The sequence below is a fragment of the Haliotis rubra genome, unplaced genomic scaffold (assembly GCF_003918875.1).
Source record: "Haliotis rubra isolate DU_JTF1 unplaced genomic scaffold, ASM391887v1 Scf171, whole genome shotgun sequence".
NCBI classification, from domain to species: domain Eukaryota; kingdom Metazoa; phylum Mollusca; class Gastropoda; order Lepetellida; family Haliotidae; genus Haliotis; species Haliotis rubra.
Genome location: NW_025765681.1, coordinates 1,003,629 through 1,021,552, shown reverse-complemented (window position 1 = coordinate 1,021,552; position 17,924 = coordinate 1,003,629). Strand labels below are relative to the sequence as shown.

The following is a 17,924-nucleotide window of genomic DNA, read 5'->3' as shown; positions in this document are numbered from 1 at the left end:
TACTGTCGAGCTTTATTTAGAGCAGCACCTGTATGGAAATTAATAATACCATATTTCCTCAAAACTGGGCTATACAAATTTATGAATATTATTTCAATGCTGAGGCTCTGGCAGTTATTGTCAAGAGATTTGACAGGGGATCATGTTGTGATTTTATTGGATGTCTGTCTCTTTCATGTGGTTTGATACGATTATGATCATCCATACTTCTGGTACGGGTAGTGTGTTGTAGTACAGAAACATTTATAGCTGTCTAAGCGACACTTCTTTCATGATTTTTTACGTGCACGGTATAAAAAGGTCATACTTACCCAGTCGGAGGAAAGAATGATGACAAAACAATATTATACCGATTTGCCATAAAAAATAGTTTCAAGTGAGCATGGATCCTTAAGCTCATCAATAAGAACTTTTTTATACCTGAATGCTTTAATTGCTTCACAGAATTCAGAGTTAAGACAGGTGTTATACAGGTGTGTCCCAGGAATTGATATAAAAGATTCTTACCTTCATTCGATGACAATGCAGATCATCTCCAACAGAGATATTTACATAATGACAGAGATATTTTTGTTACATGACAAAAAAAATTGTATATATTTATTTTTCAAAATTAATGCTTTACGTAAATATCTAGTAGAAGAACTAACAGATATAAACATACATTATTTGCATTTCGATTGCTATAATTCTCAATGTTTTCAGTTTGCTACAAATTAGAACTGTATAAAATTGCCAAAAAATGGAAACATACTTTTCTCTTTCAAGCAGGACAAGCTTGCCTCTGTTCACCCAGCAGAAAATGGGTACCCGGTTGGATAAAGTCATGTGACTATAACCTTCTAGCGCCAAACAGGCAGCTTGGGTTATCCGGGGTAATAATAATCAGGGTGTTAGCGCTTGGAGCATGCTTTGCTGCGTGGAGATTAGCGCATTATAAGACTTCTCATTATTATTATTGTTATTACATACCAAGGGCCAATGTAATAAAGTTCCACTTTAAAGTAGTCTTGAAAGATCTGAATTTTGACGGAATCTCTTTTTTCAGTCTTATGACTTTAGGAAATCTTTGTCACTAGTTAGAGTTGGCTGCATGTGATCACAAGCTGACATGGAACTTGTCCATAACAACCACAGGTTGTTTCGAGGTGACAGAGTACAGATCACAATTATGTACCTGGAATATTGCATAGTACAACAATCTGTGAACATATCCTTCAACTTACCTGGGTAGTGGAGCAGATAAAGCATTTGCTTATCATGCTTGAGATCTGGGTTTGATTCCTAATGTGGGGAATATTGCTAAATGTAGTATAATAGATCATTCATACTCTACCTTGTCACTTTGCCGGTAAGGAGTGAGTGAGTGAGTTGAGTTTTCCGCCACAATCATTGCCAGTAAGGATTCCAGGGTGCTTGATAGGTTATCAGCCAGATTGACTTGGACACACACAACCTGTTTGAGGCAACTAATCAAAAAAGACTTCACTGTATAATGTGTGATTGGGTAAACGATGGCATTAGATGTTTTGTTTGAGTTAGTGAGTGAGTATGGTTTATGCCGCTTTTAGCAATATTCTGGCAATATCATGGCAGGGAACACCAGAAATGGGCTTTACACATTGTACCTATGTGGAGAATCGAACTCAGGTATTCGGCTTGACGAGTGAACACTTTAACTGCAAGGCTACCCCACCACCCTGATGTTTTGTTAGAGCCAGGGGAGGTAATTACAGTCAGTGTAGACAAAATGCTTGACAGCACTTCTCCCCCCATGTCTTCATTATAACATTATATAAATGTGTGAATGTTGAATGTTGATAAAGTAGAACAACTTGTGAGAATTCATGACCTTAAAGGTATATTGTTTGCTTCAAGAAGTTAGGTGCAGGGTTCATGATGCTGCTGCATAGGGACCCGTGAAGGTCCGGGTTAGAATATTGATCTTCAGCAACCCATGCTTGTCGTAAGAGGCGACTAACGGGATCGGGTGGTCAGGCTCGCTGACTTGGTTGACACATGTCATTGTATCCCAATTTTGTGGATCGATGCTCATTACTGTTGATCACTGGTTTGGTCCAGACTCAATTATTTACAGACCGCCTCCGTATTAGCTGAAATATTGCTGACTGGAGTTGTAAGAGGCGACTAACGGGATCGGGTGGTCAGGCTTGCTGACTTGGTTCACACATGTCATTGTATCCCAATTGCGTAGATCGATGCTCATGCTGTTGATCACTGGATTGTCTGGTCCAGACTCAATTATTTACAGACCGCCTCCATATTAGCTGAAATGGAGTTAAACAACAAACAAATGACGAGGCGACTAATTGGGTTGTCAAGTTCGGTGACTGTTGATGAAAGTTATTGTTTCCAAATTGTATAAATCAGTTGTCAATTGGTTGATTGTCAGGTCCGGACTCCAATGTTTACAGACTATCGTCAGATAGCTGGAATATTGCTGAGTGTTGTGTTCAACAACAAAAAGTACCCAAAAACATCCCTTCAACTTTAAAAACTCCCTTCAGCTATAAAAACTCCACAGGTGATAAAAATGTTGTTGTTAATATGGGCATCACTGACAGGACTGACAATGGAACCAGCTGTATAACCATAGTAACCAGACTTGGGTTGACCATTATAGAACTAGAATATGTTGACTGATAAGAAACAAACTTGTTGGATTCTGAAGTCTGGACTGACTGTAGGGTTTCAAGTCTTTTTCTTTCACTCCATCTTACTATGGGCACATGACTTATATTTTGACTTTTTTATCAATTCAGTGTGATGCTTTGATGTACCAATTTTGTCAATTATTACCAATTAGAAACAAACTTGTTGGATTCTGAAGTCTGGATTGACTTTAGGGTTTCAACTCTTTTTTTCTTTCACTCCATCTTACTATGGGCACATGACTTATATTTTGACTTCAGTGTGATTCTTTGGTGAACCAATTTTCTATTGAAACATCAAAATCTTGCTTAATATTAAATAAACAAAGTCAAAATCCACAGGTAAAACCTGTCCTCATGCCAGTTAAAGATACAGGATGTATCAGTGTATTTCTTTCTGAAGGTGGACTTTATTACAGGAAGTACGTTATCTCCCTATATCTTCCATTTCTTTACTTAAACCCTCAACAACCTTGACACTCTCGTATTCTCCTCCGTGGCAATAACCAGTGATGGGTGCTGTGTCGCGTGCGAGCACTGATGCCGGGTGGCGCGTGGTGCTGCTATTGTTTACCTATATCTGCAGATGCGCGCACTGCACCTGTCGATTTTATCACTTTGTGCATCGTGAATGTAGGCGATTGTTGTCCTGCATGTACAGCGGATGTCCTAGAATTCTGATAAATAGTAGATCTTTACATACAGCATGGTGATGAGGGGCTCCCCATTGTGCACGGGGGGTTTGTGGACATGGCTTTTGTGTTTCCAGACGGATATGGTTCATGGGCATGCCCCCTTTACTGTTTGATGTGGGTTTTATCTAAGGAATCTTTGATGTAATCGTGTGCTTTGAGAAATGGAAATTTCTTTTACAGCGGGGTGTGAAATATAGTTATTTATTCTCGGATGTAAATTTGAAACATGGTTAACCTTCAAGATGATTGAAGTGGGTTTTTTTCTGATATTTTGATAGCGCTTTGGAGAAAGGGGAAAATTCCAGTCATTTGATTAACGAGACCTACTTTCAATTGGTTGATCAAAGTTGGAATCTCTCAGTGTTTTGTTCTGTTTATGTCTCGGTCTTAATTATACTCTCTGGAGGTCTGATTATTATATCTTACAAAATAATGTCCCTTTGAACGTATATTCTGCCACCTAGTGAGACACTGGTTTCTCTAATGTGGCATGCATCTACCACCTGCATCAGTTTAGGCCTACATCAACCCAGTTTGCTGTGATACAACTACAGACATTTCAAAGCAGAGTTGGGGCGGTGGGGTAGCCTAGTGGTTAAAGCGTTAACTCGTCACACCGAAGATTCAGGTTCGATTCTCCACATGGGTACAATGTGTGAAGGCCATTTCTGGTGTCCCCCTCCGTGATATTGCTGGAATATTGCTAAAAGCGGAGTAAAAACCAAACTCACTCACTCACTCTAATCAGACAAGCATCTACCACCTGCATCACTTAAGGTCTATTTCAAGCCATTTTGCTCTGATATAACTACAGACACTTCAAAGCAGAGTTAAACCAAACTGACTAGTACTCTAAGGATGGATAGCAATATATGGATGGACAACTTCCTTATTACAGTGAGAGCGATGTTTCGGTGTAGGTTCTAACACTGTTGTCAAGCAAGTCATAATGGTGTTAGAACCTACACTGAAAAGTCGCTCTCACAGGATATAAAACTTGATCAAGACATTCTCTCACAAGTGAGAAGATGTGAGGCATTTCAGAGACTGAACTGATTCAATGCCATATTTGGCAACAATTTCAGACTGGTGTGCGAAGTATATAAACTCTTAAAGCATTTCAGTGACACAAGTGAATCAGCATAAGAAATGAGTGAGCTTAGTTTTATGCCGCTTTTAGCAATATTCCAGCAATATCACGGTGGGGGACGCCAGAAATGAGCTTCACACATTGTACCCATGTGGGAAATCGAACCCAGGTCTTTGGCGTGACAAGCGAATGCTTTAACTACTAGGCTACCCCACCTCCCCTCACTGTAACATAGAAGTTGTTCATCCATATATTTTTATCCTCTCCTTACTACTCCAACTTCTAAATTCAAAGAAATCAAACTGACTCTCTTACTAAACAAGAACACCTACCCTCATGTTAATGTGACAAAGCGTCGAAGAAAGAAACTGAAATCTTATTTTTTATTCTTTATGTTCTACCGATTTCTTCTTCCAGAATCTCAGTAGAAACAGGGAATATAAATTACATTGATTTTGAAAGTTACTAAATGGGAGGAGGTGAGGTGAGGTGAAATTGGGTTTAACGTCACGCTGGAGAATATTTCGCTCATATGACGACGTGCATGCGTGTGTATGTGTAGGTAAGGCTGCTTGTACTAGCCCAGACTGAAGCTGGTTTTATAGTGCTAGCCCACTGAGATACCATGCCGCAGTGAAGCATGAATACCCCACTCAGACACATTATACTGACTCCGAGCCGACCAGTCCTTGTTGTACCCATTAATGCCGAGCGCCAGGCAGGGACCAACAAGTACCATATTTTAACGTCTTTTGGTATGACGCGGTCGGGGATTGAACCCGCGACCTTCCGCTCTCTGGGCGGACGCTCTATCCACTACACCACGGAGGCGGTCCTAAATTGGAGGAAGGAAATAAGGGGTTGTTTATGGGGGTATGTCTCACATTGTTATACACAGGGTTACATTACAGCCTGTCATATACACTGATGTGCTGGTATATATTTTAGATATTGAGCCAGCACTATAATTCCCTTATATTACCCTTTCTGTTATTCTTTAACTTCAAAGTGATGGCCATAGGCTACTTTGTAAGATCATATATAATCACCAGTTCACTGGACTTGTGTCCTCAATCGATCGCACTTAAAAGACAATTTGAAATCGGGATGTTTTCACAGAATTACACATAATGGCATCAATTTGAGGTATCCTCTTGAATATAGTAATCCTTTCACAAAAGACTCAGAGCTGTTGTTATCATCTCTAATGGCAGGTTAATGGAGCACTGAATATATAGTGAGTCCATTTCAAGCCATCATCTCTGAGGGGTGAAATCCTGCCCCTTTTGTACATCTATTGAGGGACCACTGTTAGTGTATTTTAACAAACTTCGCAAACATAAACGATGATCACATTGAGGCTTTTAAGCATTTTTCATTTTCTATGTCTTACACTTCATTTCCTCGTTCCAATAAACATCTTATTATTTCAATCTGTTGAAAATATTTTAAAATGATGTAAACCCTTTTGGGACGTAATGGTTATGATCATATTGATATTTGAAAAGGAAAATTTTATTGCATGTGAGCTTCGGTAGGTTTGTTTATTATTGCAGGACATTGGTTGAGCATGGCAAAAATCTTCAAGGCATGACGTTGAAAGATCCTAATGTCTGCTGTTAAATGCCACTCTTAGCAATAAACAAGAACTTGTCATCCTGAAAGTTTTATGCTTTGTTATTGATTCACCAATTTCTTGAATTTTTGTATCTTTTGTTGAAACATTATGATGTGGGGAAAAATCAGAAATGATCTCAACACACTCTATCAACGTGGAGAATCAAACTCAGGTGTTCAACATAACAAGTTATTTAACTACCGGGCACCAATTATCTGTGAAAGGAAACGCAAAGTAACTTATTCTTGTTGAATCTGGGATTATAATCCTCAGTGAGTAGATCCTGGCATCACAAAGGGACACTACTCTTTATAGTTGATTAAAATTTAACTCTTAACCAGATGCATCTCAATTATTGTTTTATTCATCTCTTTAATCAACAAGCACTGGAACCTGTTCTCAGTTTGTGAGAATATTGAACTAAATATTAACAGCGATTGCTTTAAATAGTTGTTTAAGTTCACATTTTCATTTAATTTCTGACAGTACTTTTTCTCACAAATTTTTCCTGCACATCTCCAGCTCTGTATCATAACATCCTACCTGACAATAACACACCTGTACTGGCAAACTTCTGAATCTGACTACTCATAATTGTTCCAATTACAAGCTCACAAAGTGTCATGTCACTGATACCAATTTGCTGACGTCAGACTGAGGCTCAACCTTGAGTCAAGATCTGATTGGATGAAATTTATAACAAACAGCACTTGCACCTGCTGCATGTATGTCTGTCGCGGGTATTAAGCGACGCGTGTGCCAATTTGTGCAGTTATGTCAAATCCCATTAAAATAGTTTTTTGCCAGTATGAGATGAAGGTTATCTGTATATTCTATCACAAGGCTGTTTGGATGGAAGAAAGGGTCTGATCATCTTAAGGCTATATGTGATGCCTGAATAAATATTGTCTAGACGCAAAAAATGGATACTATTGTACAGTCGTCTAGAATATGATCTGGGTATTTCGTGTGTACATAGACAAAGATGAAATAACTGTAGGATTTTGAAATCTTTACTTTTGATTTTAACTGAACCAAAGTCTGTGTGAGTTTGTGTCATGACAAGTTATCATCAGACTTGAGAATTTTATGCAGATTTCCAGGATTTTTGTTTCATTTTTAATTTTATGAGATCTATGTAAATCTGCAATAAAAGACCCCCAAGACCCCCGACTGAACTGTCAGTGTTTTGCCATTCTCATGTCTATCATTTATTCATCATAAACATTGCTTCCGAAATCAATCTGACCTTGAGCCTGCTATTATTTTATGTTTGAATCCCGAATTTGTTTAATTTAAATTTTAATGTCATTATGACCGGATTTTAATCATTGTTGTTATGACAGTCATTTTGAAAGTATGATGAATTTATCAGGGGTCAGGGTGTGATTTGATGATATGTTTGGGACAGCTGGGACAAAGATCAGATATGAATGATATGCTCTGCAATGGCATCAGATAATGGGTATATCTTGCCGCATGAAATAACCTCTCAGTTACTCACTCACTCACTCACTCATCAACTCGCTCTCACACTGGCTCACTCACTCACAAATAGCCTGCAAGAAAACATAAATGTAAATCATTCAGATGAAAATCACAAAAATGTTGATACCGAACCAAGATCCACTTGCTGTTTTGAACATGCTTTTTGAACAAATAACACTGACACTAATTTAAGTCATTATGCAAAATTATAGAAAATTTATACATCTGCCCAAAAAATGTTTGAGTCTGTGAAATCACTCTCTCACTCACACTAACTCTCACACTGGCTCACTAGCTGTCTCTCATACCCAGTTTCACATATTTCCCCTCTCCTCCACCCCTATCACCGGCACCTGCCTCCTACTTAAGGGCCGACATTCCCATCCACCCGACTGTATTGTTTATCTAGAGCCACCTGCCGATGTGGTCATGTGACAACTACTTTAATTTACTGCTCTTTCTAGAACACAAAGCGTGACGGTCAAACCGCCCTGTCTCTCTAAAGGAACGTTATTCCCTTTCATGACATATATTCTCAGTCATTAGCCAACGATTATTTTAGCTCACCTTACCAGTGTCCTATATTTGCCTTAGATGCTCAAGCATGGAGTGTCCTCAAATGTGTTTGATTCCATTAGTTAAGCCATATTTGCTGTGCCCATGTTCTACAGTGGTGTCTTTGTTAAATGACAGGTCTTTCTTGATAGGCTGGTGTGAAGTGATCTGATTAACTTCATAATTGAATAGGGTGGTAGGGTAGCCTGGTGGTTAAAGCATTTGTTCCTCATGCCGAGGACCCGGGTTCGAATCCCCACATGGGTACGATGTGTGAAGCCCATTTCTGGTGTCCCACAGTGTGATATTTCTGGAATAATGCTAACTTTAATAATAGGTGTTATGTATTTGATATCAAACACTCAACTTGAGGGTGAGATTCTATAATATTTATCAGATGTGACTGACAACCACAAACGTACCAGGAACTGACTTTAATGATAAAGTATAATCCCATCTATACAAGTTACATTTAGACTCTTTCTAAATGACACTGTGTGTGTTTATTGCTTTTGGCCATGATAGCTGTGCCAATTTACACTTATCAGAGGGGTACACAAAATCTGTGGTCTAGACTACCAGTTGCCAGACTTCCACTTTTGTGGAAGGTGCAGTGGTTGAGTGGGTTAGAGCACTGATTTTGTGAGCTGACTTGATTATATACCATTATATAACTGCTCCCTTTACTATATACCTGCTGACTTCAATATTTACCTTCTGACTTGATTATTTACCTGCTTTCTTGGTTATTTACCTGCATCCCTTATATACCTGCTGACTTCAATATTTACCTGCTGATTTACCTGCTGACATGATTATTTACCTACTGACTTGAGTATTTATTTGCTTTCTTGGTTATTTACCTACTGACTTGATTATTTACCTGCTTTCTTGATTATTTACCTGCTGACTTGATTATTTACCTGTTGACTTGATTATTTACCTGCTGACTTGATTATTTACCTGCTGACATGATTATTTACCTGCTTTCTTGGTTATTTACCTACTGACATGATTATTTACCTGCTTTCTTGGTTGTTTACCTACTGACTTGATTATTTATCTGCTGACTTGGGGTATTTACCAGCTGATTATTTACCATATGGCTGGTATTTGTCGTATTTCACTTGAGACATGACCAAGTCTCACTCCATCTTGTTTGCTGCTGGTATTAACTGACTGCCACACGATGCTACAAAGTGGCCTTGCTCTTATATTATCAGTAATTACATAGGATGGTAAATACCTGTAACAAAAGCCTGTGTAAGCTGAACCCACATCCGGGTTAAGATCCGGATTTGTCACAGGTAATTAAGGGATGGGCACTTAACTTTCTGGGGGAAGCCTGTGATCTTTGTTACAGACAGAATATTTCCTAGATCGCTTACAAGAAATAAATAATTAGTTTTTTGTCTCTCTTTTTTATCTATGGTGAATTTATATCATCACTTGACTGTTTTATAGTAAAAACACCTGGATAGAGTAAGTATTGGTCACATGACTAGTAGTGGTGTATGATCTGGAAATACAGTATTGTGACAGGCTTGCAATTAGCATGCAAAAATATAAAGATACGTATGAACACCTGGATAGAGTAAATATTGGTCACAACACTAGTGGTGTATTGATACGGCAATATAGTTTTGTATTATGATACTAGTCTCATGATACATTGATTTATTATTCCTGTATTGCAATACATACAATTCATTACGGGGGTGGTGGGGTAGCCTAGTGGTTAAAGCGTTAACTCGTCACACCGAAGACTCGGGTTCGATTCCCCACATCGGTACAATGTGTGAAGCCCATTTCTGGTGTCCCCCACCGTGATATTGCTGGAATATTGCTAAAAGCGGCGTAAAACCATACTCACTCATTCACTAATAACATGACATGTTAACCTGATGATTACAAGTTAACAACGTGAACATAATAACAGACACTGTTCAAGTACCTGAGTGTATGGAGATTCTCCTGTTTGGATCTAAATAGCAGAATATGCACATTTCCCCCAAGATTGTATGTTTCTCCTCTACAATATCCCGACTATCTGAAATTTGAAAACAAATGATACAGGGTTTTCATTCATCTGGAATAAGGGAGGAAATATGAACTTATGAAATAAAAGTACTCTATCAGGATACAAATCTTATCACACCCTTATTATAAGGATACAGATCATATCACAACCATATTATGAGGATACAAATCATATCACACCCATATTATGAGGATACGAATCATATCACACCCATATTATGAGGATACGGATCATATCACACCCATATTATGAGGATACGAATCATATGACGCTCATATTATGAGGATATGAAACATACCACACCCATATTATGAGGATACCAATCATATCACACCCATATTATGAGGATTCAAATTATATCACACCCATATCATGAGGATACGAATCATATGACACTCATATTATGAGGATACAAATAATACCACACCCATATTATGAGGATACCAATCATATCACACCCATATTATGAGGATTCAAATTATATCACACCCATATTATGAGGATACGAATCATATCACACCCATATTATGAGGATAGAGATATATACAAATCATATCACACCCATATTATGAGGATACGAATCATATCACACCCATATTATGAGGATACAAATCATATCACACCCATATTATGAGGATACGAATCATATCACACCCATATTATGAGGATACAAATCATATCACACCCATATTATATTATAAGGATAAACAAATCATATCACACCCATATTATGAGGGATACACTGAATCATATCACACCCATATTATGAGGATAATGAATCATATCACACCCATATTATGAGGATACAAATCATATCACATCCTTATTATAAGGATACGAATCATATCACACCCATATTATGAGGATACAAATCATATCACACCCATATTATGAGGATACGAATCATATCACACCCATATTATGAGGATACGAATCATATCACACCCATATTATGAGGATACACACCACCCATATTATGAGGATACTAATCATATCACACTATCACACCATATTATGATCATATGACACTCATATTATGAGGATACGAATCATATCACACCCATATTATGAGGATACGAATCATATCACACTCATATTATGAGGATATGAAATATACCACACCCATATTATGAGGATACCAATCATATCACACCCATATTATGAGGATTCAAATTATATCACACCCATATTATGAGGATACGAATCATATCACACCCATATTATGAGGATACAAATCATATCACACCCATATTATGAGGATACAGAATCATATCACACCCATATTATGAGGATACGAATCATATCACACCCATATTATGAGGATACAAATCATATCACACCCATATTATGAGGATACAAATCATATCACACCCATATTATGAGGATACGAATCATATATTATGAGGATACCATATCATATTATGAGGATCACCATCATATCATGACCATATATATGAGGATACTGAATCATATCACACCCATATTATGAGGATACGAATCATATCACACCCATATTATGAGGATACTAATCTATATCACAAACCATATCATATCACCATATATTATGAGGATACATATCAATCATATCACGACCATATTATGAGGATACGAATCATTTCGCACCCATATTATGAGCACTGACTGACTGACTGAGTTTGTTTTTACGCCGCTTTTAGCAATATTCCTGCAACATCATGGCGGGGGACACCAGAAATGGGCTTCACACATTGTACCCATGTGGGGATTCGAACCCGGGTCTTCGGTGTGACGATCCAACGCTTTAACCACTAGGCTACCCCACCACACCCAATGATATTATGATGATAGGAATCATATCACACCCATATTATGAGGATAAAAATCATATCACACCCATATTATGAGGATACAAATCATATCACACCCATATCATGAGGATACGAATCATATCACACCCATATTATGAGGATGCGAATTATATCACACCCATATTATGAGGATATGAATTATATCGCACCAATATTATGAGGATACGAATCATATTACACCCATATTATGAAGATACAAATCATATCACACCAATATGAGGATACGAATCATATTACATCGATATTATGAGGATACAAATCATATCACACCAATATTATGAGGATAAGAAAGATATTACACCCATATTATGAGGATACAAATCATATCATGGCCACACATATTGTTACAAATGTAATAACTGGCAATGTAATTTTGTGGAATGAAGACCAACAAACTGTAGAATTTGTAAACATTATTTGACCTGTGAGCAGTGGACCATTTACTATTCTGGTTCTGTTGTTTCTCTGCATGTGTACATGTGTGAGGGTTACAATTTTCAAATTAAAAAAAGGAGATTTGTTATTACCGAAAATGCTATGAATAAAACTCACCCCTGGTTTTACCCAAAGAAGTGTAACATTTGTTAAATAAATTTAATGTGAAGAATTGTTCTGCTTCCCTTTCCAGAGAAATATATTGTAGGTCCTGAGGTGGTGACTGATGTATTTTTCTGTTTCTAAAAAATACTCCTAAAACTGACTCTCTATCACTACCCCCTTAATGAATAATTTGCTGACACACTTTAATAATGCGAGTTGGAAATAAAGTTTGGTAGTATGTGGTATTGAGACCTGAAGACAAGCAATAATGCTGTTTGAGTTTGAATCCACTGTCATGTTGCCAGCCTGAATTAAAGTTTCCAGTCACTTGTCAAAAGTGAAAATTCATTTTGCACTTTCAAAATCTTTCAGTATATTCATAAAAATAAGAGAAACATGAAAGTTGTTTTCACAGTTTGGCAATACATGAATTAAAGTGTCACATGAGATGGAATTGTCTGAAATAAAAACCTGGCTACAAGACTGTTCCTTCAGGACAAATTACTCAACTATTTATTGGTTCAGTCAAACCATACGTCTTCCATATTGTCTGTTCTTGATCCCCTGATATTAGGGTTAAAATGAAAATCCTTGGTTTCTCGTCCTAATTGCGGTTTAACTATAGGGTTTGATGTAGCGTTACAAGTTTCTTAAAGTCTTGTTAATTCTCTGAAATTCGTTCCAGCTAATCTGTCTGGGCATTTTGGACAATAAACCATACTGTACATGAATTGGAGCGGCTTAAGGTTCCTGTGAACCCGAGGTATGGTGTATATATGGGCAATTGTGCGTCTCCGCAGGAGTTTGGTAATGATAGCATCCACCGAGACAGATCATTATCCTTTGTAAAAAGCATAGCTCAGAGGGGTAGAGTCTTTAAACAGTTTGATGAAAACCTTGGTAAAGAGTTTTGTGTAAAGTTGGTCAAGGCACTTATGTATTAGGAGCTAGCAGATGCTTTTGACAAGGTCTTGTGAAAGATTTGTCACACAGTTGATTTTGCGTGCTGTGTTTTACATTGGCATCATCGGCATCCATCTTGTGTTAATTATGAAGCCTCAACGTGAAGGCAATGATGACAGGGGAGGGATTGAGCTTGCGGCCATTTTGTGAGGTGGCATGATGCTGATTGGGGAGGATGAAACGTAGGATTTGGAAGGGATAAAGGGATGTCTCATATACACCGTCTGCCTTCAGTTCAAGGTGGAGGCTTGGTCTCTCATAAACGCTTCATTTTTGCGTACATACATAGTCCTCAGTGGTTTCTTATGTCTACCTTCATCCTTCCATACAAGGTGCTGGCTTGGTCTCTTGAACAACTTAATTCCATGCAAAGCTTTATTTTTGTACATACATACATAGTCCTCAGTGGTTTCTCATGTCTGCCTTCATCCTTCCATACAAGGTGCTGGCTTGGTCTCTCATAACGCTTAATTTTTGTGTACATACATAGTCCTCAGTGGTTTCTTGTGTCTACCTTCATCCTTCCATACAAGGTGCTGGCTTGGTCTCTCATAAACGCTTCATTTTTGCGTACATACATAGTCCTCAGTGGTTTCTCATGTCTGCCTTCATCCTTCCATACAAGGTGCTGGCTTGGTCTCTCATAATCCTTCCATATTTGGTGGGTCATACACATACATAGTCCTCAGTGGTTTCTCATGTCTACCTTGATCCTTCCATACAAGGTGCTGGGTGGGTCTCTTGTACAACTTGATCCTTCCATACAAGGTGCTGGGTGGGTCTCTTGAACAACTTATCATTCCATGCAAAGTGCTTTATGGGTCTCATGTACACCTACATCCTCCCATACAGATGTGCTGTATGGGTCTCATGTACACCTACATCCTCCCATACAGATGTGGTGGGTGGGTCTCATGTACACCTACATCCTCCCATACAAGATTGCCCCTAGTATTTCATGCTTGTCTTCCCATGGGCCTGCAGGGCAGTACCTCAAGCTTGTCATATATGACCTGGGGCAGTGGGGTAGCCTAGTGGTTAAAGCGTTCGCTTGTCACGCTGAAGGTACTGAGTTTGATTCCCCACATTGGTACAATATGTGAAGCCCATTTCTGGTGTCCCCTACTATGATATTGCTGGAATATTGCTAAAAGCACTCATGTACGACCTAACCTTTTATGTTGTTATCACAGTACTGCAGACTGCAGCATGCATCAACCTCACTCATGTATTTTTTCTCTCTGAACATTCTTCTCTGACCATGTCGCTTCTGTTACAGATGCAGCCAACACACTGTGCTGGACATGCAGCCAACACTCTGTGCTGGACATCGCCTACTACGACCCAACTTCGCTGTCCTTGCTGCTGCAGGAGGAGGGGGAAGATGGCCGCCCGGTGCTGCTGCAACTCTCCATGTCCATCCTTAACTCCAGCAAGTTCACCAAGCTGGCCACCACGGAGAACATTGCTTCTCTAAATCACATGTAAGTAGAGTCAGTGACATGGAGGATATTGCCTCTGTCAGTCACATGTAAGTAAAGTTGATGATACAGAGAATATTGCCTCTGTCAGTCACATGTAAGTAAAGTTGGTGATACAGGGAATATTGCCTCTGTCAGTCACATGTAAGTAAAGTTGGTGATACAGAGAATATTGCCTCTGTCAGTCACATGTAAGTAAAGTTGGTGATACAGGGAATATTGCCTCTGTCAGTCACATGTAAGTAAAGTTGGTGATACAGAGAATATTGCCTCTGTCAGTCACATGTAAGTAAAGTTGGTGATACAGAGAATATTGCCTCTGTCAGTCACATGTAAGTAAAGTTGGTGATACAGAGAACATTGCCTCTGTCAGTCACATGTAAGTAAAGTTGGTGATATGGAGAACATTGCCTCTGTCAGTCACATGTGAGTAAAGTTGGTGATATGGAGAACATTGCCTCTGTCAGTCACATGTAAGTAAAGTTGGTGATATGGAGAACATTGCCTCTGTCAGTCACATGTAAGTAAAGTTGGTGATATGGAGAACATTGCCTCTGTCAGTCACATGTAAGTAAAGTTGGTGATATGGAGAACATTGCCTCTGTCAGTCACATGTAAGTAAAGTTGGTGATATGGAGAACATTGCCTCTGTCAGTCACATGTAAGTAAAGTTGGTGATATGGAAAACATTGCCTCTGTCAGTCACATGTGAGTAAAGTTGGTGATACAGGGAATATTTCCTGTCAGTCATATGTAAGTGAAGTTGGTGATACAGAGAACATTGCCTCTGTCAGTAACATGTAAGTAAAGTTGGTGATACGGAGAACATTGCCTCTGTCAGTAACATGTAAGTAAAGTTGGTGATATGGAGAACATTGCCTCTGTCAGTCACATGTAAGTAAAGTTGGTGATACAGGGAACATTGCCTCTGTCAGTCACATGTAAGTAAAGTTGGTGATACAGGGAATATTTCCTGTCAGTCACATGTAAGTGAAGTTGGTGATACAGGGAATATTGCCTCTGTCAGTCACATGTAAGTAAAGTTGGTGATACAGGGAATATTTCCTGTCAGTCACATGTAAGTGAAGTTGGTGATACAGGGAATATTGCCTCTGTCAGTCACATGTAAGTAAAGTTGGTGATACAGAGAACATTGCCTCTGTCAGTCACATGTAAGTAAAGTTGGTGATATGGAGAATATTGCCTCTGTCAGTCACATGCCCTCTGTCAGTCACATGTAAGTAAAGTTGATGATACAGAGAATATTGCCTCTGTCAGTCACATGTAAGTAAAGTTGATGATACAGAGAATATTGCCTCTGTCAGTCACATGTGAGTAAAGTTGGTGATACAGAGAACATTGCCTCTGTCAGTCACATGTAAGTAAAGTTGGTGATATGGAGAATATTGCCTCTGTCAGTCACATGTAAGTAAAGTTGGTGATACAGAGAACATTGCCTCTGTCAGTCACATGTAAGTAAAGTTGGTGATATGGAGAACATTGCCTCTGTCAGTCACATGTAAGTAAAGTTGGTGATATGGAGAAACATTGCCTCTGTCAGTCACATGTAAGTAAAGTTGGTGATACAGAGAACATTGCCTCTGTCAGTCACATGTAAGTAAAGTTGGTGATACAGAGAACATTGCCTCTGTCAGTCACATGTAAGTAAAGTTGGTGATATGGAGAACATTGCCTCTGTCAGTCACATGTAAGTAAAGTTGGTGATATGGAAAACATTGCCTCTGTCAGTCACATGTGAGTAAAGTTGGTGATACAGAGAACATTGCCTCTGTCAGTCACATGTAAGTAAAGTTGGTGATACAGGGAATATTGCCTCTGTCAGTCACATGTAAGTAAAGTTGATGATACAGTTTATATTGCCTCTGCAGTCACATCTGAGTAGAGTTGATGATACAAAGGATATTGCCTCTGTCAGTCACATGTGAGTAGAGTTGTGATACAGAGAACATTGCCTCTGTCAGTCACATGTGAGTAGAATAAGTTACATTGAGAAAATTGCAGGAGATCGGGCGGATACAGTTTTTTGAGAAGGGGGGTGGGGGGTGCACAGTTAATTTTCATGAGAGTTTCAATGGTTATTTAATAAACTTTCAGGACAAAGCCCCCCTCCCCCCTCTCTAGATCCGCCTATGTAGATGATGGTTGTCATGTGTTTTTGTCACTAATGAATCTGCTGGGATGAGGTTCTGTGCTTGTGTTGTACAATAACCACAACAAAAAACAAGGTTGTGGTGTTAGAAGCCTTGGTTAGACATCATTGTATCTGGATCAGCTTCCTTAACTTCTCTTCAGACCTTTCCCAATTTTGGAACCAGAACCATAATGTCAATATTTAGATTTGATCCTAGTTAGGAAAACAGATTCTCGTATTTCAAAGAATATTTCCTGTGTCAAAAAACATTCATTCTCGGAAAAATCTCCATGAATCAAAATATTATCACATAACCATGACCATGAATAACTAAACCAGCCTTGCCAACCAACAATAGCTTCTGCCGCGTACTCCCCATTGTCCCAAGAGGCGGCATCCGTTAACTCTCATCGGCTGATCCAACCTTGATCCTCGCGGGCACAATACCAGTGTCCTCCTCGACACTTGGTGGGTCATCCCATTGTCCACGGGGCAAGGGGAGCAACCGAGGTCACCTCTAATGTCCCTCTCATCAAAGAGAGCAGGAGCCGTCTTGTCAGCCTCCTATCTCCTTCAAGGGACTCACCCCTCCTTGTTTCTATGGTGGGTGAAGTCAGGTAGGAAAGGCGTGTGTCTCAGGGGGCGGAGGTCCAGGCATCAGCGGTGATCCTTGCCCCCCTGGAGAAAGACGGGTCATGGGGAACCGCTGATGAATCTTCAGCTGAAGGAGGAACAAAGATGTTCCACAGATGTCCTCCAACCTCTGACCTTCAGTACAGCTA

At 39.1% G+C, this 17,924-nt stretch overlaps 1 protein-coding gene across 1 annotated transcript in view; it reads left to right on the top strand.

Annotated features, from left to right (window-relative positions):
- The window catches only part of LOC124272606 (anaphase-promoting complex subunit 4-like), a 184,685-nt gene that overhangs the window by 159,385 nt on the left and 7,376 nt on the right, over positions 1 to 17,924 (top strand). The window contains exon 24 of the mRNA XM_046707806.1: positions 14,814 to 14,993. Coding sequence (XP_046563762.1) covers positions 14,814 to 14,993 — 180 coding nt within the window. The remainder of the gene's footprint in view (positions 1 to 14,813; positions 14,994 to 17,924) is intronic.